This window comes from Oncorhynchus kisutch, linkage group LG1 (assembly GCF_002021735.2).
Source record: "Oncorhynchus kisutch isolate 150728-3 linkage group LG1, Okis_V2, whole genome shotgun sequence".
Taxonomy (NCBI): domain Eukaryota; kingdom Metazoa; phylum Chordata; class Actinopteri; order Salmoniformes; family Salmonidae; genus Oncorhynchus; species Oncorhynchus kisutch.
In genome coordinates, this window is record NC_034174.2 from 52,688,064 (window position 1) to 52,711,642 (window position 23,579).

At 40.3% G+C, this 23,579-nt stretch overlaps 1 protein-coding gene across 6 annotated transcripts in view; it reads left to right on the plus strand.

Annotated features, from left to right (window-relative positions):
- The window catches only part of tox2 (TOX high mobility group box family member 2), a 136,465-nt gene that overhangs the window by 82,030 nt on the left and 30,856 nt on the right, over positions 1 to 23,579 (plus strand). For all 6 annotated transcript variants that reach the window (XM_020483878.2, XM_020483857.2, XM_020483847.2 and 3 more), the window contains one exon: positions 7,966 to 8,223. In XM_020483878.2, the coding sequence (XP_020339467.1) occupies positions 7,966 to 8,223 (258 nt within the window). The remainder of the gene's footprint in view (positions 1 to 7,965; positions 8,224 to 23,579) is intronic.

Below are 23,579 nucleotides of genomic sequence, written 5' to 3' on the forward strand. Positions count from 1 at the left end.
GATTGTGTCGAGGCACAGATCTGGGGAAGGGTACCAAAACATTTCTGCAACATTGAAGGTCCACCGTCATTCTTAAATGGAAGAGGTTTGGAACCACCAAGACTCTTCCTAGAGCTGGCTGTCTGCCAAACTGAGCAATCGGTGGAGAAGGACCTTGGTCAGGGAGGTGACCAACAACCAGATGGTCACTCTGATAGAGATTGCGAGTTCCTTTGATGGAGATGGAGAACCTTCCAGAAGGACAACCATCTCTGCAGCACTCCATCAATCAGGCCTTTATGGTAGAGTGGCCAGATGGAAGCCACTCCTCAGGAAAAGGCACATGACAGCCCTCTTGGAGTTCTCTGGTTTGAAGAAAACAAGATTGAACTCTTTGGTCTGAATGCCAAGCGTCATGTCTGGAGGAAACCTGGCACCATCCCTATGGTGAAGCATGATAGTGGCAGCATCATGCAGTGAGGATGCATCATGCAGTGAGGATTTTTTCAGCGGCAGGGACTAGTCAGGATCGAGGGAAAGATGAACGGAGCAAAGTACAGAGAGATCCTTGATGAAAACCTGCTCCAGAGGGCTCAGGACCTCAGACTAGGGTGAAGGTTCACCTTCCAGCAGGACAATGACCCTAAGGACACAGCCAGGACAACGCAAGCATCTTAATGTCCCAGCCAGCCAGAGCCCGGACTTGAACCCAATCAAACATCTCTGGAGAGCTCCTGAAAACAGCTGTGCAGCGACACTCCCCATCCAACCTGACAGAGCTTGAGAGGATCTGCAGAGAAGAATGGGAGTAACTCCCCAAATACTGGTGTGCCAAGCTTGTAGCGTCATACCCAAGAAAACGTGAGGCTGTAATTGCTGCCAAAGGTGCTTTAACAAAGTACTGAGTAAAGGGTCTGAATACTTACGTATGCAAAAGTGATATTTCAGTCTTTTTTTTGCTTAGTCATTATGAGGTATTGTGTGTAGATTGATAAAGATTTTTTTTTATCCATTTAAAAATAAGTCTGTGACATAACGGTCGTTAAGACACTAACAGCTTACAGACGGTAGGCAATTAAGGTCACAGTTATGAAAACTTAGGACACTAAAGAGGCCTTTATACTGTCTCTGAAAAACACCAAAAGAAAGATGCCCAGGGTCCCTGCTCATCTGTGTGAACGTGCCTTAGGCATGCTGCAAGGAGGCATGAGGACTGCAGATGTGGCCAGGACAATACATTGCAATGTCCGTACTGTGAGACCCCTAAGACAGCGCTACAGGGAGACAGGACGGACAGCTGATCATCCTCGCAGTGGCAGACCACGTGTAACAACACATGCACAGGATCGGTACATCCGAACATCACACCTGCGGGAGAGGTACAGGATGGCAACAACAACTGCCCGAGTTACACCCAGAACACACAATCCCTCCATCAGTGCTCAGACTGTCCGCAATAGGCTGAGAGAGACTGGGCTGAGGGCTTGTAGGCCTGTTTTAAGGCAGGTACTCACCAGACATTACTGGCAACAACGTCGCCTATGGGCACAAACCCACCGTCGCTGGGCCAGACAGGACTGGCAAAAATTGCTCTTCACTTCACGGTTGTGTCTCACCGGGGGTGATGGCCAGATTCGCGTTTATCGTCGAAGGAATGACCGTTACACCGAGGCCTGAATCTCAACGCTGTGCGTTACAGGGAAGACATCCTCCTCCCTAATGTGTTACCCTTCCTTCAGGCTCATCCTGACATGACCCTCCAGCATGACAATGCCACCAGCCATACTGCTCGTTCTGTGTGTGATTTCCTGCAAGACAGGAATGTCAGTGTTCTGCCATGGCCAGCGAAGAGCCCAGATCTCAATCCCATTGAGCACGTCTGGGACCTGTTGGATCAGAGGGTGAGGGCTAGGGCCGTTCCCCCCAGAAGTGTCCAGAAACTTACAGGTGCCTTGGTGGAAGAGTGGGGTAACATCTCACAGCAAGAACTGGCAAATACGATGCAGTCCATGAGGAGATGTACTGCAGTACTTAATGCAGCTGGTGGCCACACCAGATACTGACTGTTACTTTTGATTTTGACCCCTCCCTTTGTTCAGGAACACATTATTCAATTTCTGTTAGTCACATGTCTGTGGAACTTGTTCAGTTTATGTCTCAGTTGTTGAATCTTGTTATGTTCATGCAAATATTTACACATGTTAAGTTTACTGAGTTTATATTTGTATATAATTTTTTTATTTTAATGTTTTGCATCTTCAGGATGCCCAGCCCACATGGATTTATAAGACACTGTATTCGTAAAATGAGTTGTCCAAATATATGTCATTTTGACTTCAAATCATCTGCTAGATATCATCTGTGATACTGAAGGCCTTGACAACTGAACAAAGCCTGTTCAGATAAGTCCCATTAGATGAGCCGAGCTAGTGAAGCAGTGTTGTGGAAAGTTAGCTTGGTGCCAACAAAAAATAACCTGGAAAGCTTCCCAATCAATGATATATTCCCTCTCATTCCATCCCCACACCAACTGTCTGTTCATCTGTTTCTATTAAATGAAAGGTGTATTCAAATTTGCGCTGAACTCTCCGAAGACCTCTACACTTAATTAAGACGGAACAGAATGTCTGCATCTGAAATGGGACCCGATTCCCTATATGGTGCACTACCTTGGACCAGGGCCCAACCAGTGCCAATAGGGTGCCATTTGGGACGCGGGCAATGCTTTCTACTTATTCACCCAGAAATATATTCCCAAATGGTATGCTAACACTATTGATCAAGAAGGAAGCTCCCTCCCCTTTATGAGAGTGAAGCCTACATACTTGTACTGTGTGTAATAAAATATGGCACTGTGCATTAGAATGGAATCCTTGAGAGAAGAAGCACTTAGAGAGACCGTGGATATGCGTTTGTTGGAGTCGTCACCGTACAAGGAGGACAGACACTGGCCTGTATGATCTATCAAACACATACGTGCATACGCCATTGTTTAGATTTGACTTTTAAAGGGGAAGGGGTGAAGAGTATGCATTAACTGGAGGATACCTTGGCTCTGCAATCTCACTCTGAATAGAATATGAATTATTTATCTCGCAACTATTCAACTGGGAACGTCCTTGATATTTACATTTTATCATCAAGTGCATCCGACTAGGCTTCAGAGTAATGTAACGTGTGACACATATAATTCACTAGCTCTCACTTATGCAACTGAAAACATTTAACCGAGCAAAGGATTTGTATTTGATTGGAAGAAGTATTTTTTTTACAATCAGAAAACAACGAGTATTGGTCACAGTTGATGAACATCCCCTTTGTACTTAAGATATAACATAAGATAGAAGATACTTAAGATAAGTGATGACTGCATAGGGCTGACCACATTTAGCCGACTGGTTTGTTTGGTTGATAGGATGTTGGTCGACCAATGTTTTTTTAGTCGAGCAGTTGCAAATACATTTTAAAAAATGTATGTCTGTCTGTTTCACACCTGTCTCAGTGGACTAATCCATTGTGTCACACCAGTATCACCAGTAGTAGATTTACTGTTAATTCCCATAATTTCAAATGAATGTTTGGTTTGTTACAGTCATTTCTGTTAATGCATTCAATATATTATTATTACAATCTTACCATTGTCACTGTCGGAATGGACACATTGCTTGCAGAGCGCACAACCTAGGATACACTTGTGAGACTTTTTTTAATGATTGTCTTGACCGTCACTGTATAGCTTCTTAATGTTTTTTAAACAAACATTTGTTTTTACATCCAGAATGAAAATAGTTCCTCAATTTAGGCTATTTGAGAAATCTTTCCAGTTCTCTCCCTTTCTATAACCACTCAGCATGAAAGAGGAAAAAAATGTCATGCTCTGATCCGGTGTAAACGTTATAAAATAGCTCTACCTGATTGCTTCAAATCCCTTGCGCAAATAGATCACAGCTGTGTCTATCTGTGCAGAGCTCACTGGCACCGGAAAATTAGGGCCCAGAACATTTTATACAATGTTGCAAGTTTGCTAGCACAATCGGGCTGGACCAAGTTAATAGTTGATGCAATGTTTCTTGCAGACATGCCACGGGTAGCCAATGTGATTTATAGGTTATTTATTTTTATCGGGATATTTTATACCTGCAGGCTGCAGTGTTTTTATTTGTTGGCTTTATGTAGGCAGTTTTTACATATCGGCAATGGCAACAGAAGTTACTTTTAGGTTTGTATCATTTTAATTTAGATATAATTCTTATTAAGCACATTACATTGATTTTGAGATATGAAGATTTTTTTTTAAACGAAAGGAAACTCTCCACAAAAATGTGCATATGAAAATCATAACTGGCAGGCAGATCAGTAGAAATGGTATGATAACTTGGCACTCTAAATGGGATATGTTTCCGACCACTGGTGTAGCCTATTTACCGGCAACTTTCGGAGCATAATGGCAGAATATGTGAAGACCAGCAGCAATGGTCAGCGGGAGGAGGAGGGTCAGGAACAGAGTTTTCACTTCTGGTTAGGCTATATTGATCTCTGGCTCCCTCTTTAGTAATTTCTGCATCTTAATTTTTAATCGCAGTGCTTAAAGAATCAGACAAGCTCAGTAGCCTACATTTAGTTGATTTTATTCAAACAAAGGGTGTGTCTACAGTGCCTTGCCCAAGTATTCACCCCCCTTGGCTGTTTTCCTATTTTGTTGCATTACAACCTGTAATTTAAATAGATTTTTTATTTGTATTTCATGTAATGGACATACACAAAATAGTCCAAGTTGATGGAAAAAAATGAAATGTAAAAAATTACTTGTTTCAAAAAATTCAAAAAAATAAATAACGGAAAAGTGGTGTGTGCGTTTGTATTCACCCCCTTTGCTATGAAGCCCCTAAATCAAATCTGGTGCAACCAATTACCTTCAGAAGTCACATAATTAGTTAAATAAAGTCCACCTGTGTGCAATCTAAGTGTCACATGATCTGTCACATGATCTCAGTACATATACACCTGTTCTGAGGTGTATATGGGCCCCAGAGTCTGCAACACCACTAAGCAAGGGGCACCACCAAGCAAGCGGCACTATGAAGACCAATGAGCTCTCCAAACAGGTCAGGGACAAAGTTGTGGAGAAGTACAGATCAGGGTTGGGTTATAAAAAAATATACAAAAGTTTGATCATCCCACCATTAAATCCATTAATAAGAAATGTGAAGAATATGGCACCACAACAAACATGCCAAGAGGGGCTGCCCACCAAAACTCATGGACCAGGCAAGGAGGGCATTAATCAGAGGCAACAAAGAGACCAAATATAACCCTGAAGGAGCTGCAAAGTTCCACAGCGGAGATTGGAGTATCTGTCCATAGGACCACTTTAAGCCGTACACTCCACAGAGCTGGGCTTTACGGAAGAGTGTCCAGAAAAAAATAAGCAAACATGTTTGGTGTTCACCAAAAGGCATGTGGGAGACTCCCCAAATATATCGAAGAAGGTACTCTGGTCAGATATGAATGAAATTGAGCTTATTGGCCATCAAGGAAAACGCTATGTCTGGCGCAAACCCAACACCTCTCATCACCCCGAGAACAACATCCCCACAGTGAAGCATGGTGGTGGCAGCATCATGCTGTGGGGATGTTTTTCATGGCAGGGACTGGGAAACTGGTCAGAATAGAAGGACTGATGGATGGCGCTAAATATAAGGAAATTCTTGAGGGAAAATTATTTCGGTCTTCCAGAGATTTGAGACTGGGACAGAGCTTCACCTTCCAGCAGGACAATGGCCCTAAGCATACTGCTAAAGCAACAGTTGAGTGGTTTAAGGGGAACATTTAAATGTCTTGGAATGGCCTAGTCAAAGCCCAGACCTCAATCCAAATGAGAATCTGTGGTATGACTTAAAGATTGCTGTACACCAGCGGAACCCATCCAACTTGAAGGAGCTGGAGCAGTTTTCCTTGAAGAATGGGCAAATATCCCAGTGGTTAGATGTGCCAAGCTTATAGAGACATATCCCTAGAGACTTGCAGCTGTAATTGCATTTTAAAGGTGGTTCTACAAAGTATTGACTTTGGGGGGTGATTAGTTATGCACGCTCAAGTTTTCAGTTTTTTTGTCTTATTTCTTGTTTGTTTCACAATAAAGAATATTTAGCATCTTCAAAGTGGTAGGCATGTGTAAATCATATGATACAAACCCCCCCCAAAAAATCTATTTTAATTCCAGGGTGTAAGGCAACAAAATAGAAAAATGCCAAAGGGGTGAATACTTTCGCAAGCCACTGTACATATGGAAAAATACACTTTTGTAAAATAACATAACTCTTGGTCGACCAATAATGTTTTTAGTCGGGGACAGCCCTAGTGCATAGTATCAGATCCTTTTATGGTTAAGTTCTGACAAGACTTACAAGAATGTCTGGTTAAGACTGTCGCTGCATACAAAATGGCATCTATATGGTGTACTAGTGTACAAAATGGCACCTATATAGTGTACTACTTTTTACCAGGGCCCATAGGGGAATTTCTTGTCGTTTGGGACTTTGCCTGAATACCTAGTGCCTGCCTGATTATGAAAGATCATGGAGATTTGAGTTCCCCAAAGGATTCAACGAGGGTCTCACTTCACACAATGGCCCCAATGTTTACAAAAGACAAGTTTGTTTCCTTACAACAATTATGAGGGAAATTGAATCTCCGGAAATGTTCGTTTTCTTGTGCAGTAGACCAAACAATAACACGATTCCCAAAGGTTTACAAAAACATCTGTCTTCAAAGGACAATTTAGAAAATTAATATCCACGCTTTTCCAGACAATGCGAGGGACAGAGTAAATCCAATTGAAGCAATTAAATTGTTTTCCTTCTTCCATTCATGTTCACTAGTCACGGGGGAATGAAAGCATGTTTAAGTGTTGTGTTCGTTCAATGTCTACATCCCTCCGATATAATAAGTAATACATTGCAATTACAATTTCCTTGGTCATAACCAGATTGAGGCTGTTTTTTTTGGGGGGGGGGGGGGGGGACTGGTGTTTTTGAGTTTGTCTTTCATCTGCTGTAGTGGTTACTTAACATTACCCAGTTAAATGCATTAGATTGTTTGATCATTTTTTTGTAAAAGCTACACAGTAGGTGGGTTGATATTAAGTAATTGTACTTACAGTAGCTAGCTACTACCTTTGAGTTATTTACTCTTAGTAGAAAAGAACTCTCTGAGAATCATTTTTTTCCTTGCCTTTGCCCTGTTTTTTTTCTTCTGAAAGGATTTGTTTAAGAGATAAATGACCACTCCAGTGCAGAGGATGACAGCCTGCACAAAGATGATATTGAATTGATTTCTGAAATGTAGACGGCAAGACATGAATCATAAAAATTATATTAAAAACTTGAATGGCTGACACCGGAATATTATTTGTGATGATTCATTTGACTCAGTCATTACAAAGGGAGTCAAGTCAGAGTGCCTCAGACAAAATTGCTTTTTCGTTCCCCATTGAATTTCTTCCATTTTTTTCCCCCCTCTAGAATTCAGAATCATATTTTTCCTTATTGCAGCACACACTACGATGGACCTATTGATAGTACAGGAATACACAGATATGCATACGGTTATTCTGAAAACAAATTGTGTTTCTGTATGTTTACATTTTTGATTTCGCCTGACCGAGGTGTTATGTCTGAAAGCTCATACTACAGCATTATCCAGTACAGTCTTTTAATAGGAAGCATATAGTTAGGGTGTAATTGGGGACTGACCCTCTATCATTGTTATAACTCCCATCTCTGGGGTGGGGTGGGGGGTGGGGGGCACTATTTCCTTATTAAATAATCTGACTCTTCGAGATGATATGTTCTCTGACTGACACAAATGAACTCCCCCCAGTACATCAAATGTTCTCGAGTCATACACTGCTCTTGGCAAACATACCTAAATATACAGTAAAAATACAGTATCTCACACCATCTCCCTCTCTGTTTGTCCTTCCAGAGCTATTCCGGTCAGGGGGGAGGCAATGGGAACGGCGCGGGGGACGAGGACTATGAGATTCCCCCCATCACCCCTCCCAACCACCCCGAGCCCCCCTTGCTCCACCTGATGGACCCTGAGTCGGGCTACCTGTGCCACTCCCTAGGGGCCCACCACAACGGCCTGCTCAACCCCTACTCCTACCCGGAGCTGCCTGCGCTCATGATGTCCAATATGCTGGCCCAAGATGGCCACCTGCTCTCCAGCCAAATGCCCTCGGTGAGTACCCCCCAGGCGGTTTTGCTTTGATATCACAGCTGGTTTGAAACACTATTCAAATTCATTTCAAATATATAATCTTTTTTTTTTTTTTTTTGCTTAGAACCAATACAAAACCATGGAATCAATATAAAAGTCCCAAAAGTACAAACCTCGTACACTAGGCAGCCTAAAGCAAATGCTCAAATAAAATATTTCAAGCAGTATTTGTAGTCTGTCTGATACTGATTCGTTCGTCATTGCTCCATCATTTGGTAGTACCAATGACTAATTTATGTTGTGTTAGCGTGAACATTGTTAGCGTGCCCTTCAGTGTATAGTTTGGCTCTTGGGAAAGCTTATTTTTTTATTTTGTCTAGACTGCCTACTCTTCAGATTTTTTTACCTTTGGAATATAGTAAAATGTTACATTAACAACATAGGCTATGTAAATAATTTCTCCAGTCATTTCATATGGCATGCAACAATATTCATGCAATTTCAAATGGAAAGGAAAAGGTAAATATAACAGTAGAACAGACGGTTTGTGGTTGCCCTGTCAGCTCTGACACTCAAAGGTTTGTGGGTAAATCCATCCGTGTCATATCTCTCTTTAACGTGAGCATCAGCCATTATGAATAGACTCCGATTGTTATATGAATACACCCTCCCTCAGCCTTTTTACACAAACTGCTTCAGTGTGCCACAAATGATCATAATTAGCCATAATTGTATTAATGAGATTGGCAGGAAATCGACATTGTTTCCATATGTCTGGAATGAGATCATTCTCTATAAAACAAATGCATACCAAATGGCACCCTATATTCCCTTTCATAGTGCACTACTTTTGACAAGGGCCCATCGAGCTCTCGTCAGAATTAGTGCACTATATAGGGAATAGGGTGATTTTTGGGACGCGGCCTACATGTACTGTATACACCATCATCTCGTTGAAGCTGTCTATGTAGAGAGTAGAGACCATTATATATGCCTGGTTAGAGAAACCAGTGTCATTTTAACTGAGAAAATAAAATCTAAATGAGTACACAAAAGCTACAGTATATGTAGAAACCGTGAGTTCAAGGTAATAACTTAGGACCACTATATCTGATTGTAGATATGGTCATATCTCCATACAAAAAATGAATATCAGTTTTTCTAATACCGTTATAATAAGGAGACTGGAATCCATAGTGTTATCTTTAGAAACGTGTTTAGTAAGATAAAAACAGATATAATTATGGAGAATTATGAATACTGTAGTATATCATGCCACACCTCCTCCTTATTGCTCAGCAATATTGTTTCTGAATAAACATGTATTTTAACATAAACCACAGTATTCACTTCTTTAAACATAACAACAGTTCATATGTTAGAACAGAACAGTTGTTATGTGTTTAGTATGATAATAAAAAAAAAGTTGAATTACAGAGCATTGTGGGTACTGTAGTACATAATGTTACAATTACTGTGGAAAGTGTTATCCTCACAGTAAATATGGATATTTGATATTTCACAAAATAATAATGGTTTCCTTTCAATTGTGGTGACTATTGAGAGTCCAATGTGGTCATAGAGAGGATATAAATGGTGGTCACTCTTTTGCATGCTACGCTACACTGGACAGGATGTGACATTTACGTGTTCAAGAATTGAATCGTCTCTGAGTTTTCCAAAAGCGCTATATAAATCCCAAATGGTATTATATTATTACTATTATTCACAGCTGCATCTAAGTAGACCTCTTCAGATTCTGAATTTGTCTTTTTGTATAAGCATACACAGATAGAGTCTCCATACATTGTGTACTCGATAACGAACCTAATCAAATCACATTTTATTGGTCACATGCTTCGTAAACAACAGGTGTAGACTAACAGTGAAATGTTTTACAGGCCCTTCCCAAAAATGCAGAGAGAATAAAAAAGAGAAATAATGGGAAAGATAATGACACGAGGAATAAGTACGCAACGAGTAACGATAACCGTTTGCAAAGCTTCATTTGCACAACAAAGGTCTTCTTTAAGATATACTTTAGTCAAATCTGTTGAGTGTAACAATTATGTGAGCTACAGTTCAAACGGGGTAATCCAGTAATAAGGAACATCTCTTAGAATGGCCAATAAGAGAAAAATATATATTGGTGTATATTTTAGTGTTGGTGTATATGTTGGTGTATACAATTTGTTAGTGTATATCTCAGTGTTGGTACCCTTACAAAACAAAAACAAAAATCAGTTTACATGTGAAAATCACCTTTTCATATGTGAGGACAATACCATTGTTTTCACCTCACATGTGAATTGCAGTTTCACATGTGAAATTTGTGGTTTCACATGTTAAAAACTTTCACATGTGAGAATCGGATTGTTTTGGGCAAAACTTTCAAATGTGGAATTGCATTTTCACATGTGAAAAACATTCATGTGAAGATCGCATTTGCTGTTTCACATGTAAAACAACTCCTCATGTGAACATCTCACGTTAACATGTGGAATTTCAAGTTCACACGTGAAAAACAATCACATGTAAAAAATATAATTTGCAGTTTCATATGTGAAAAATATTCACTTGTGAACTTACAATTACATGAAAGTGAAAATATAATTTGCATTTTCACATGTAAGAAAGCTCCACATGTATAGCCTAAAAACATAAAAAATATAATTCTGATATCATGGATGGTCAGTCCTTGCATGCATAGAGTAGTCTATTTATTTGAGAGTTGTTGCATTTCTCCAGCCCCGTCCCTCAGCTCTTTACCCAAACTGTGGCGGGGCGAGGAACACTTTTCTTCATGTTTTAATTAAGTATTGCCGCTTTAAACACTTTTAATAGAGTAATAGTGTTATTATATGGTGCAATCCTCTAATGAGTGAGTTACTTTTGTGCCATTAATATCAAGCAAAACTTTTGAAGTCCACAACAAAATTCTGTAAAGAAAAATATTGATATTGAAAGCAAAACATAAACCCCAAAGTTTTTATTTTTTTTTACATGTGAGAGCAAATGAATTGTAAATGGATGCAAAAAAATGATTTCAGTAGAAAATAATATATTGTAACGCTATTAAATAAAATGCCTCCCTCTTTCCTGTGATTTCCCTACCTTTGGTTAAGTTACCTTGGCCTTTGCTTTCTCTCCCCTGGATGGGAGACCAGATGTAGCTGGAAGTGGTGAAAATAAACACGGGTGGAATTTCTTTTCACGTGAGGAAAAAACACGTGAAATATTAGCATGTGAAACTTTACACCTCTCCGAAAACCACGTCTGACTTCTGAACATCTTCACATGTAGGCAAATTATAATAATTGTGATTTGATCACACATTTTCATGTTTTTGTTGTAAGGATGTATATACCGGTGTGTATATTGATGTTTGTGTTGGTGTACATGTGAATGTATTGCCATATACAGTATATGTTTGTATCATGTTGTGTTGGAAGATGGCGCAAGGTGTTGTTGTGACCTCCTCTTCTTCTTCTTCCTCTTCATAAACAATATCTTTGCTCCTGAAATGGATCTACTACATCTGGAGGTCAGGCCTTATATTCAATCTTGAGCACATGGGAAAGAAATTCCATTATGTTTCATCTTTCCTGCATCAGCTATTCTATTGTGGCGCTGCAGTGAGATCTGTTTTCATCAGGCAGATTCAATACGTGAGCTCGACAATGAAAAGAGTGCAATTGGGCTGGATGGAGAGAGAGAGAACGAAAGCGAGAGAGAGAGAGAGAGAGAGAGAGAGAGAGAGAGAGAGAGAGAGAGAGAGAGAGAGAGAGAAGATTTTGCGGAGAGGGAAAGTAGCTCTAATACTAAATAGACAAAAACATTTTTTTTTAAATTCAACACATTATTTTCTCAGGATTTGGGTGTTAGATCATTTAAGAGATCGTGCAATTCAGGAAAATAGGTTTATGTAGTGTCCTTAAAGTAAATACTGAAAGGCTTATGGGTTTTAAAGCAAGCCATGCCAAATCTAGTAAACTAGCAGAACACCAGATTAAAGTAGTAGTTCACAGGTATAACATAACATGGGTATACAGCACAATACTTTGCATATAGCTAAGTATGTTATCTTATATTATATTAACATGTTATATGTATTATCATCAAAGTGTTAACCATTTCAGGCCCAACAGCCTTGTGCGATATGGCATTAAATGTGGAACACCAGTGGATGGTGCTGGTATGAATTGGCTAGTATTAGCTTAAGGCAAATGCTATTGTAAGCTAAATGCTAGTAAGCTACAAGCTAAGGATAATTACCTCAACGCTAACAAGAGTGAGTACATCCACTTGTTAGCTAAAGCTGATAGCCTCTTACTTTCTGAAAACTCACAAACCTCCCTGTCTACTAAATGTTAATGGTAAATGTTAGCTGTGCATGCATGCCTACCGTACAGCTTTACATCATCCCTATACACCCACACCTCTTTTCTAGAAACAAGCTAATTTCTTATGATTTGTGTTTCTTTTCAAAAACTCTGTTCAGCCTCTTACCCAAACACACTTTATCGTCAAGCCACAAATACAAAGTGCTGGCAGAAAATAAAATGTCCCTCTCATCTACACTGGTACTATCCTGTTCTTGTTCTCCCCTCAACTCTTAGGCCTGAAACATGTAATTGACTGTACTTTCCTCATTTAGTTGAGAGCCATTTTCAATTAATAAGGGCCTTAGCTGATGCTTATTGTGTTTTGCGGTCCTGAGCCCCTCCTGGACGAACCCGATATCTTTCAGAGAGCCTTTTCTCCGATGCCCTCGATGCACTTGGCAAGCCCTCCGCTCTCTCTGTTAATGCGTTAACTGTCATAGCATCTTCCGCAAGTTCCAAAACACATTAGACATTTAATATCCACGCTCAGGTTACACTGATCTTTTCCATAACGCTTAGGGAGATACCCATCGGCCGGTGGAAGAGGGTTTCTGGACTAGCACTAAATACTAGGTCCCACATTTGTTTGTGTCCTGTCTTCATTGGCGTGTGCGTTTGCTGTGGCGGTGCCCCGTTTTTATCTCTTAACGACCAGAGTGCTAGTTGTATTCCAGTTTATTAGACCTACTGCTAGTCTGTGATACCTGGGTGTTTCAAGCAATACTGCGCATGATTGTGCCCTGAGTCTTTTTTCTCTTCTTTTTATGATAATGTGATCTGACCAGGAAAAACTGTTGTTGTTGTTGTTGAAAACGTAACCGTTTCGGGGGGCACTTTCGAAGTCAAACATGGTATGCACGTGCACCTTTCATCATTAGATTGCCCTCATCTGAAACACAAACAGTACTACACCTTGAATAATTCATCTTTGACTGGATATCTTATTCATGCCCTGGCATATATATATGATATCATCATCATCAACGTCTACTTGTGGAATACGTAGCAAGTTAAGAAATGCATAGATCAACAGAGGGGTTTTGTCATTAACGATTGCTTTAATTTCAAGGTATTAGCGCTATAAACACGTAGTTGTCCTAATATTCTGCATAAGGACAATGAGGGAAGTCAATTGCTTAACCCCTATTGTAATGGAAGTTAATTAACAATATTAAGGCCAAGGATGCTCGTATTCAGCTCACAGCTTAATATCACCTTCTTTAGTTCCAACGTTTCAGATGCAAGATTGCATTCACAATCCTTTAATCTGCTGACTATTATTCTGAGGATTCAGCGAATGGGTTCATCTTGACCCGATAGTCATGTTAAAGGTGGCAGCTAGTTGGGCTTTCAGTCTCTGGTGCTTACGGCAGGTGTTCGCTATAAGTGTGCATGAATGAAAGAGGATCCACTGTCAACTTAACTTGTCACAGACAAGGCTAATGAATTAATGATAAGATACTAGAGGTGCATCTTAATGTGTTCTCCCTAATGCAAGCTTTCAGTAACTTAACTAGATTGCCCACCAATGTGGGGAGGTGCAAGGAAGAGGTATTAGCAAAAATGGCTGGACTTTATAATGTGCTTCCTAAAATAATGAATAGACCATGGCTCCTTGCCATACATTGATTCTGCTATATTAGGATTGATCAAATGTATTATTTTTCAAACAAAGATGATTTTTTACTAAAATCTAAATAATATTGAACTAATACTGTATTCAATACATTTCAATTTGGTCTCTTAAAACAAGTTAACTAGCACATGAGCATTAGTTTAAATCAATAATACCTCTGTGTTAAGATTCCCAGGTCCATAGTATAGTCATGTAGTTAATTATGTTTTAGATTTTCATCAATAACTTCTATAATGTTGTTTACCGTGGCTAGTAGTACAAGGCTGCTATAGGTTTTCTGCCGTTGGGTTGCTACAAATTCTACCCTCTTCATTCAAAGTAGAATACATTAATGGTATAAAACCCATTTCTCTATCTAGAGACCTTAATTCTCAGTGATTGGTTAACAGGATTATAGTGTCTCTAGGGAAATGATAGATCCATTTCATTCATTTTTTTTATCACAGTTCGACACGCATGATATAGAACGTATCTTATATATTATATGAACTATTCCAGGCTCAGATAGATGATCGATGCTTCCAAAACACATTTTTGTTTGATAGCCCTGTGAAACCTGAGCGAAAGAGAGCGAGAGAGAGAGAGAGAGGCCTGCTTTTTAAACAGCTTTCTTTTCACCTTTTGCAATTATTTATTTTCAAATAGTCCTTCAAGCTAATGTTCAATTTTTTGTATTTCACAGGCCCTTTTCCCATAAATGAAGCATCGCCGTAATAAATCATTGGACAAACAGAGACTCGTGCAAACCCTGAAAGGTCTAAAGATTTATGTAACACATTCATGTTTTCCACTTCCTCATTTTAGTACTCCACTGGTAAAGCTCGGCTAATAAAAGGTCCTATTAATATTTCCTGTTGCTAGGCAACCGCCAGCAGCCATGTAATAGCATTCGGCTGAAAAAATAGATGACCGATAAGGAAAAAATAAATTATTTGATCCTCTCCCGGGAAAAGGTGCCTTATTTTTCCAGCAATGTGATATGAAACTGTAGTTGTATATTATGAAGAAATATTGGAGCGAAATATAATGTTATTTCCAATTTCATTATTTCTAAGAGAACTTTGAATTCATCGCTGCTAGACGACTAGAACTCATCTTTGTCTTCTTTCTGATAAAGTCAATTAGCCTTAGGATTAAGCTAATCAAGGGATAAGGTATGGATTTCATTTCCTTTTCATGCACACCCTCGGAAATAGTGTTATGTTTTAACATTGGCCAGCTCCATTGCATTTCAGACATTTCACATTTCAGACCTATGGGTGTTCATACATTTTTCAATAGGTTGATTCAATAGGTTGATTTCAATTCTTTGATTTAAAGCTGCAATATGTAACTTTTTGGGCGACCCAACTAAATTTACATAGAAACTTGTTTTATAGATCTGTAATTCTCATTAAAAGCAAGTCTAAGAAGCGGTAAATATTTTCGATGTGCACCATTTCTATGCTTCTTGTTTTTAAGTTCTGTTTTTGCCTCTTTCACTTTCGGTTTTGTACACCAGCTTCAAAAAGCTGAAAATACAATATTTTTGGTTATGGAAAATATTTTTCACAGCGGTTTAGATGGTGCAATGATTCTCTACACTATACTTGCTTGTTTTGTCAGGTGAACTCAAATTAAGCAAACTATTAGAATTTTAGCAACCAGGAAATGGCCAAGTGATTTCTGCATAGTGCATCTTTTAATAGGTTAATATCAATTACATTTCCATTGGTTGACTTCATTGTATACCACTCCGTCTGTTGTCTGAGTGCCTACAGCCCACTCACTCCACTGTATCATATCAGCATGGTTAGAGGTCATTGCAGCAGAGTGGAAGTGGAAACAAATAAACTAATTGAAAGCTTTCCATTTCTAAGTACAGGTAGATATTGTGTTTACATATCATCATGTTTATGCTCATCACTCAAGTTGCCGATATGAGAGGTATTGAAGACTCATTGTGTGAAAAATAATAATCATTACATCCCAAATATTCCCTATTTAGTGCACTACTTTGGAACCAGAGCACTGTGGGCCCTGGTCAAAAGTAGTGCACTAAATAGGGAATAGGGTGCCATTTGAGACGTAGCCAAAGAGGTCACCAAACAAGACTCAGCTGCAGCAGATGATGGACGCAGTCCTGTGATATTTCATATTACATTTAGCCACAGGCCCCTACTGCAGCTTATCATTGCATGAAATCGTGTCCATATTGCTCGGTGCCATATCTTCGCCATCCTACTTGGAGGAATATTCGGTCCTGTTGGCTATTGGAGAAGATCCCATATGATCGCAGCTTCCCCCACAGACTATTGTCCTCTCCAGTGTACAGTACTTTGACTATTAGGATGTGCAACTGTAATAATGGGCCGTTCCAAAATGCTGGCGCTCTCTCAGCTATACCCTTGACATTGCACTGTAAGATTAGCCTATTCAAATGATTCCCCTCGACTGTATTATGCCATTATGGTATTCAGACATACTGTATGTCAGCTACTCATTTGTATGTTATTTCTGCAGTATGCTCTTTGGAGGTCCACATGTGCAGTAGGTGAAGAAGGCCCCTGTCAAGAACATGTGAAGACAGTGTGTGTGAGGAGTTAACACTCTCGCAAATCACCTCCTGGTTAACTTAATTGTTGCCGAGACTCCCCGCAGTGTGAGAACCTTACGTGCCCATGCGTGTGTATGTATGCGTGTGAGTGTGTGTGCGCATACTGTGTGCGAGTGCGAGGCGAGGAAGGGAATGGGAGACATATTTGACTGTGCTCTCATTAGAAGAAGCAGAGCGGCTCATAGGTTGCGTCCCAAATGGCACCCTGTTCCCTACATAGTGCACTACTTTTGACCAGAGCCCTATGGCACTAGTGCATTTAGTTGGGAATATGGTGCCATTTGGGAGGCAGGCTCTGTCTTACTGTCGGTACCGTGGGTCCCCACAGCTCCTCACAATCGTCTCTAACATGTCAGACGAGACGTTTGCTCAGATACTCTCCCTTTGTGAAGGTGGGAGACAGTTGTGTGATGAGGTGCTTTGAGAGAGATAGAAAAGGGGGGAAGGGGAAGAGAAAAGGGGGCCGCTGACATTACATGAAATGAGGAACACGGAGGATAACGCCGAAGGGGACACTACGACATTTCACATCTGCACATCACAATTTTCAAGTCTCCATTTTGAAAAGGTGGTTGGTGGTTAGTAGTCACTATTCAGTCATATGTGATAGGATAGCAACCCTCTGTTTCATGGTACCTGAAGCACTCCAATTTGTTCCTGTTCTGTTTAACGGCACTGGCACATTACTGTTGTAGTGCAGCCAAGCTTTGGGAAATGTGCTTGCACCCATCATTGCCTTATTAGTGACTCTGTCTCAGCATATCTTCAAAGAGAGACTTAGTGGCTTACAGTCCTACTATAGTATGGATCAGGTGTGTTTAAATCTGTGCTGATGAGAGAAACATACTTGCTCAACGCAAGGCTAATTCCATGCCTCCATATTGAGTGCCAGGTTAGTGTACACTGTACAGCTCCTGACAGAAAAAACAACCACGTGGTCTTTAAAGTCTCTCGAGAACCTTGCCACTCTGGCGTGTACATTGACAGAATGAAAAAAAGGGACACTTGGAATGTTTGGACACATTGGAACTGAACTTTGCGTGTGTAGCTATGTGTAATTACTTTTTGATACGGCTCATTTGAGGAGCGTTTGCCGTTTCTCAGCCAAAGGAAGTGAAGGAAGTACAGTATGTTCAAGAGATTTGTATATATTTTTTGTTCTTGTCATCTTTGATTCAGGATCAAGTTGGAGTGATCAGAAGTTGCTTGTTCAGTTGTTGCTTAGCAAGTGCAAGTGACCTAGGCCATGTTAATGGGGTGAATTATATCCAAATGTACAGCCAATTATGAATTCATTGACAAAGAACTACCATAGAAATAAACAGAATTTTCCTCGCTGTGTAGAATGATGATAACCCACCTTGGGAATTATCCGCTTCATGTCCTAAATATACAGGATACCCTGTATCCAATACCTGGGATACTTTCATTACTTTCATTATCACAAGCCAATCCTGTCTTTTCCTTTGCGAGCAGCATCCAAGGCATCTTCTGCCTACCTTATTACTTTGCATCCCTCCCTTGAAAACCAAATGAAAAAAACTCACGTGAAAAGAACACGTGGTATTCGTACACAGCTTATTGTAAATGTTTACATGTGAAATTTGCACGAGTCAGTCACGTGGTTTTCGGACACGTGTGACATTTCAACAAAAAAAAATCACATGAATAAATCGCGTGATAAGTGTGACGTGGGATAAACAGACACGTGGTTTTCAGGCACGTGAAGTTTTACATGGACTTTTCACATGACTCAGACACGTTGGTTTCCCAACATTTAACATGATATAAGTCTCACATGTGTGCTTTTGAAACTATCGGGATTAGAACCTGGGTCTCCCAAGGGAACATGAGGGCCGGGCAGTAGGCAGTATGAGGGCCGGGCAGTAGGCAGTATGAGGGCCGGGCAGTAGGCAGTATGAGGGCCGGGCAGTAGGCAGTATGAGGACCCGGCAGTAGGCAGTATGAGGACCGGGCAGTAGGCAGTATGAGGGCCGGGCAGTAGGCAGTATGAGGGCCGGGCAGTAGGCAGTATGAGGGCCCGGTAGCTAGCTGGCTGATTGGCTCCCCTATTACCTAAGGCATGTTTACCGTTGCTTTTGAAGGATCAGTCTCGAACACAGCCCTAATTAAAGCTGTCACGGCTGGGCGCCTGCAAGGATAATGTTATATTATTATAGTAATTTGTTTCAATTAAACGCTCAATGATTTTACAATAGCAACTGTGAACCTGTGTGAGTGAGCCATCACTCTCAAACAAGATGGCTCCAATCAGGGAAGGTGTGAATTGGGGGGTTGAAGGAGGAAGGCTTAGTAAACCTGGGTTTCTCCCAACACTGCCAGGGATAGGAGCGCTAAGCAGGCAAGTACGGGCACTATTCAATCAAAAGCTGAGTGGGCAGTGTGCGGCGGTGAAGCTTGTGTGATTTGAATGTGTGAAGACTTGTTTTTGTTTCACAAATCAAACATTGTTTTGTTGATGTATTGACCTGAAAACTTCTGGACACCCATTTTGAATAATACCTTGCATCTAGATTCTTGATTGCTTGGTCCTCAGAGAAAATGGAGGTAGACACAAAACCTCAAAGTAGATTATGCTAATTATAATAGAATATGTATTTTATTAATTCCATCCCTTTTTAAGGCTGATTGATAAATATTTCTAAAGGATATTATAATATGCAATTACGTCCCAATATTTGTCAGATTTTGCCCTTGTTTTATCTATCCCCTTGTTACAGCAATAATGTTGATCTTGGACCATTTTGATCCTAAATCATTGTTTTTATTCTATCACAAAGGCTTTAGCTCAAAAGTACGGCAAACAAACGCTGTTACAGTGTGTAAGTACATTATATGAAAATACTCTCATCAGCCAAAGTGAGCCATTGAAACCATCTTCCACTTGGTTCTCGCTCTTTGTCAATCTACATGACAATGCTATGTATGGTGATGCATACTACAATTCCAATGCAATACTACAGCGAGCAAAAAGCCCATGCATAATGGTGGTTGGGTCAATGTTGCTCTATTACGGACCTAGAGCCATGAAACCTTGTAATGCATTGGGACCTAAATAAAGCAGTTGATATGAAGTGGTAACATTATAATGATATGAAATCATGATATGAAATCATAATATGAAAGTACAAAAGTAGAAGTATTCGCTCAATAGTGTTTACAGTTGAAGTCGGGGGTTTACATACACCTAAGCCAAATACATTTAAACTCAGTTTTTCACAATTCCTGACATTTAATCCTAGTAAAAATTCCATGTTTTAGGTCAGTTAGGATCACCACTTTATTTTAAGAATGTGAAATGTCAGAATAATAGTAGAGAGAATTATTTATTTCAGCTTTTATTTCTTTCATCACATTCCAAGTGGGTCAGAAGTTTACATACACTCAATTCGTTTTTGGTAGCATTGCCTTTCAATTGTTTAAATTGGGTCAAACATTTCGGGTAGCCTTCCACAAGCTTACCACAATAAGTTGGGTGAATTTTGGCCCATTCCTCCTGACAGAGCTGGTGTAATTGAGTCAGGTTTGTAGGCCTCCTTGCTCGCACACGCTTTTTCATTTCTGCCCACAAGATTTCTATATGATTGAGGTCAGGGCTTTGTGATGGCCACTCAAATACCTTGACTTTGTTGTCCTTAAGCCATTTTGCCACAACTTTGGAAGTATGCTTGTGGTCATTGTCCATTTGGAAGACCCATTTGCGACCAAGCTTTAACTTCCTGACTGATGTCTTGAGATGTTGCTTCAATATATCCACATTATTTTCCTGCCTCATGATGCCATCTATTTTGTGAAGTGCACCAGTCCCTCCTGCAGCAAAGCACCCCCACAACATGAAGCTGCCACCCCCATGCTTCACGGTTGGGATGATGTTCTTCGGCTTGCATGCCTCCCCCTTTTTCCTCGAGACATAATGATGGTCATTATGGCCAAACAGTTCTATTTTTGTTTCATCAGACCAGAGGACATTTCTCCAAAAAGTACTATCTCTGTGCAGTTGCAAACCGTAGTCTGGCTTTTTTTATTGCGGTTTTAGAGCAGTGGCTTCTTCCTTGCTGATCGGCCTTTCAGGTTATGTCGATATAAGACTTGTTTTACTGTGGATATAAATACTTTTGTACCTGTTTCCTCCAGCATTTTCACAAGGTCCTTTGCCGTAGTTCTGGGATTGATTTGCACTTTTCTCACCAAAGTACGTTCAGAAAGGGTCTCCTTCCTGAGTGGTACGATGGCTGCGTGGGCCCATGGTGTTTGTACTTGCGTACTATTGTTTGTACAGATACCTTCAGGTGTTTGGAAATTGCTCCCAAGGATGAACCAGACTTGTGGAGGTCTTGGCTGATTTATTTTGATTTTCCCATGATGTCAAGCAAAGAGGCACTGAGTTTGAACGTAGACATTGAAATACATCCACAGGTACACCTCCAATTGACTCAAAGGATGTCAATCAGCCTATCAGAAGCTTCTAAAGCCATGATATCATTTTCTGGAATTTTCCAAGCTGTTTAAAAGCTCAGTCAACTTAGTGTATGTAAACTTCTGACCCACTGGAATTGTGATACAGTGCATTATAAGTTAAATAATCTGTCTGTAAACAATTGTTGGAAAAATGACTTGTCTATCCGACTTGCCAAAACTATAGTTTGTTAACAAGAAATTTGTGGAGTGATTGAAAAACGTGTATATAACTTCCAACCTCATCTGTAGCTCTCCGTCTTTGTGTAGCTCTAGCTCTCTAGTCATTGGGTCCTAAATAAAACTACAGATAAGAAGTGATATGAAGTTGAGTTGAACGATATGAAATCATGTTTAGGACAAATGTTAGAGGTGTCCACTCCATACTGTCTAGCTCTCTTTCTCTGTGAAACTCTAGCTTTTCTAGTCCACTTCACTGTGGCATTGCAGTTGCTGGTTTAATCCCTTAGCTAAATCAAATGGTGCAGGCAATCCGAGCTGCGATGAAACCATTTCAAAGGTAAGGTCAGACGATCAGAAGAACAATAGCTTTCTGATATACCAGCTTGCACACAATGTGTTGCGCATAATTGGAAGGCCTTTGTTATTTGACTCCCATTTGACTATGATGTACAAGATGTGAATACAAACACAACTACAGTGGAGAGAGGGGAACAGATTTGCCCCAAAGTTTCATCCTGCCTTTGCATCACGGTTAGGGTCGGCTGGGCGGTCAATCTGGACTTTGAAATTGCAATATCAAACTGTCACCAAGCCAATTGTGTGTGTGTCACGCCAGGCATGAACCCAAGTTCTCCCTCTGGAAGCAACCGATGTCTTAGACCATCAGACCAAGAGGAGATTTCTTCTTGGTCCGAGGGCAGATTCTGGTTTTGAAGTTCGCAGGCGGAGCTACCTCGTCACATGACTCGTTCATGTCTGCTACATTCACCCTCCTTTGACCTCCTCCCCCATGAGAGACCGCACCACGTAGGGTGAAAAAGTAACACACAGGATATGAACCCGGATCTCCCACAATGGGGGGTGACCAGCGTCTTAGACCATTACACCAAGAGGAAATTCCCACTTGGTCCAAGAGCAGAAACTGGTTTTGAAGGTCGTAGGTGGAGCTACCGCCTCACGTGACCATAACCAACTCTTGTCCGCTACATGTTAATGTGTGACTTCTAAACCCAGAAGCGTCAAACAATAAAGTGATATTCTCAGAAAAGTCAACCCTTCGACAATGGAGAAGCAGCCGAATTGCAATTTAATTTATTACATAATCGCCAGTTGCATCATCATTGCTCTATTAGAATAAAGAACATGTTGTCTGTCTGCCTGTTCTGGGAGGGATCGAGCCAGACAGTAATGGCCAAATAAAGCCTGTTACCCAGACAGCACTTCCCCCCACGTCCAGAGATGACACCGTTTATGAATTAGCATACTGTACCTATGGCAACGAGCAACCTTTGTGAGATTCTTTCATAATGTTTGTACAGCCGTCACCCACCTGCTTTATTTAGCTTAGGGTGACTGATGGTGCAACATGATACCTTCTCACTCTCTCTGATTCTCTCTCGAGGTGAAAGGGTGAACAGAAAGCACTCCAAAACATAATAAAAGGCCCTGTAGGATAACGATTTGGTTCGACAACTGTTGGAAGTGTGATTATGTGACTTGGAATCGTGATGATTTGCAAGAATAGGGTTTCTACATGAACAGTTTGAGTGTTTTGTATTCATGTATTATTTGCTTGCAATATGCATTTTTGTTGTAGTGGTAAAACTAGTTACTAGAGGCATCATGTACTCGACCTTAATGAATTTATAATGTGTCAATTAAACTACAGTTCCAGTCAAAAGTTTGGACACACCTACTCATTCAAGGGTTTTTCATTATTTTTTACTATTTTTCATTGTAGAATAATAGTGAAGACATCAAAATTATGAAATAACACATATGGAATCATCTAGAAACCAAAAAAAGTGTTAATCAAATCAAAATATATTTTAAATTTGAGATTCTTCAAAGTAGACACCCTTTGCCTTGATGACAACTTTGCACACTCTTGGCATTCTCTCAGCCAGCTTCATGAGGTAGTCACCTGGAATGCATTTCAATTAACATGTGTGTAAGGGCTATTTGACCAAGAAGGAGAGTGATGTAGTGCTGCATCAGAGGACCTGCCCTCCACAATCACCCGACCTCAACCCAATTGAGATGGTTTGGGATGAGTTGAACCGCAGAGTGAAGGAAAAGCAGCCAACAAGTGCTCAGCATA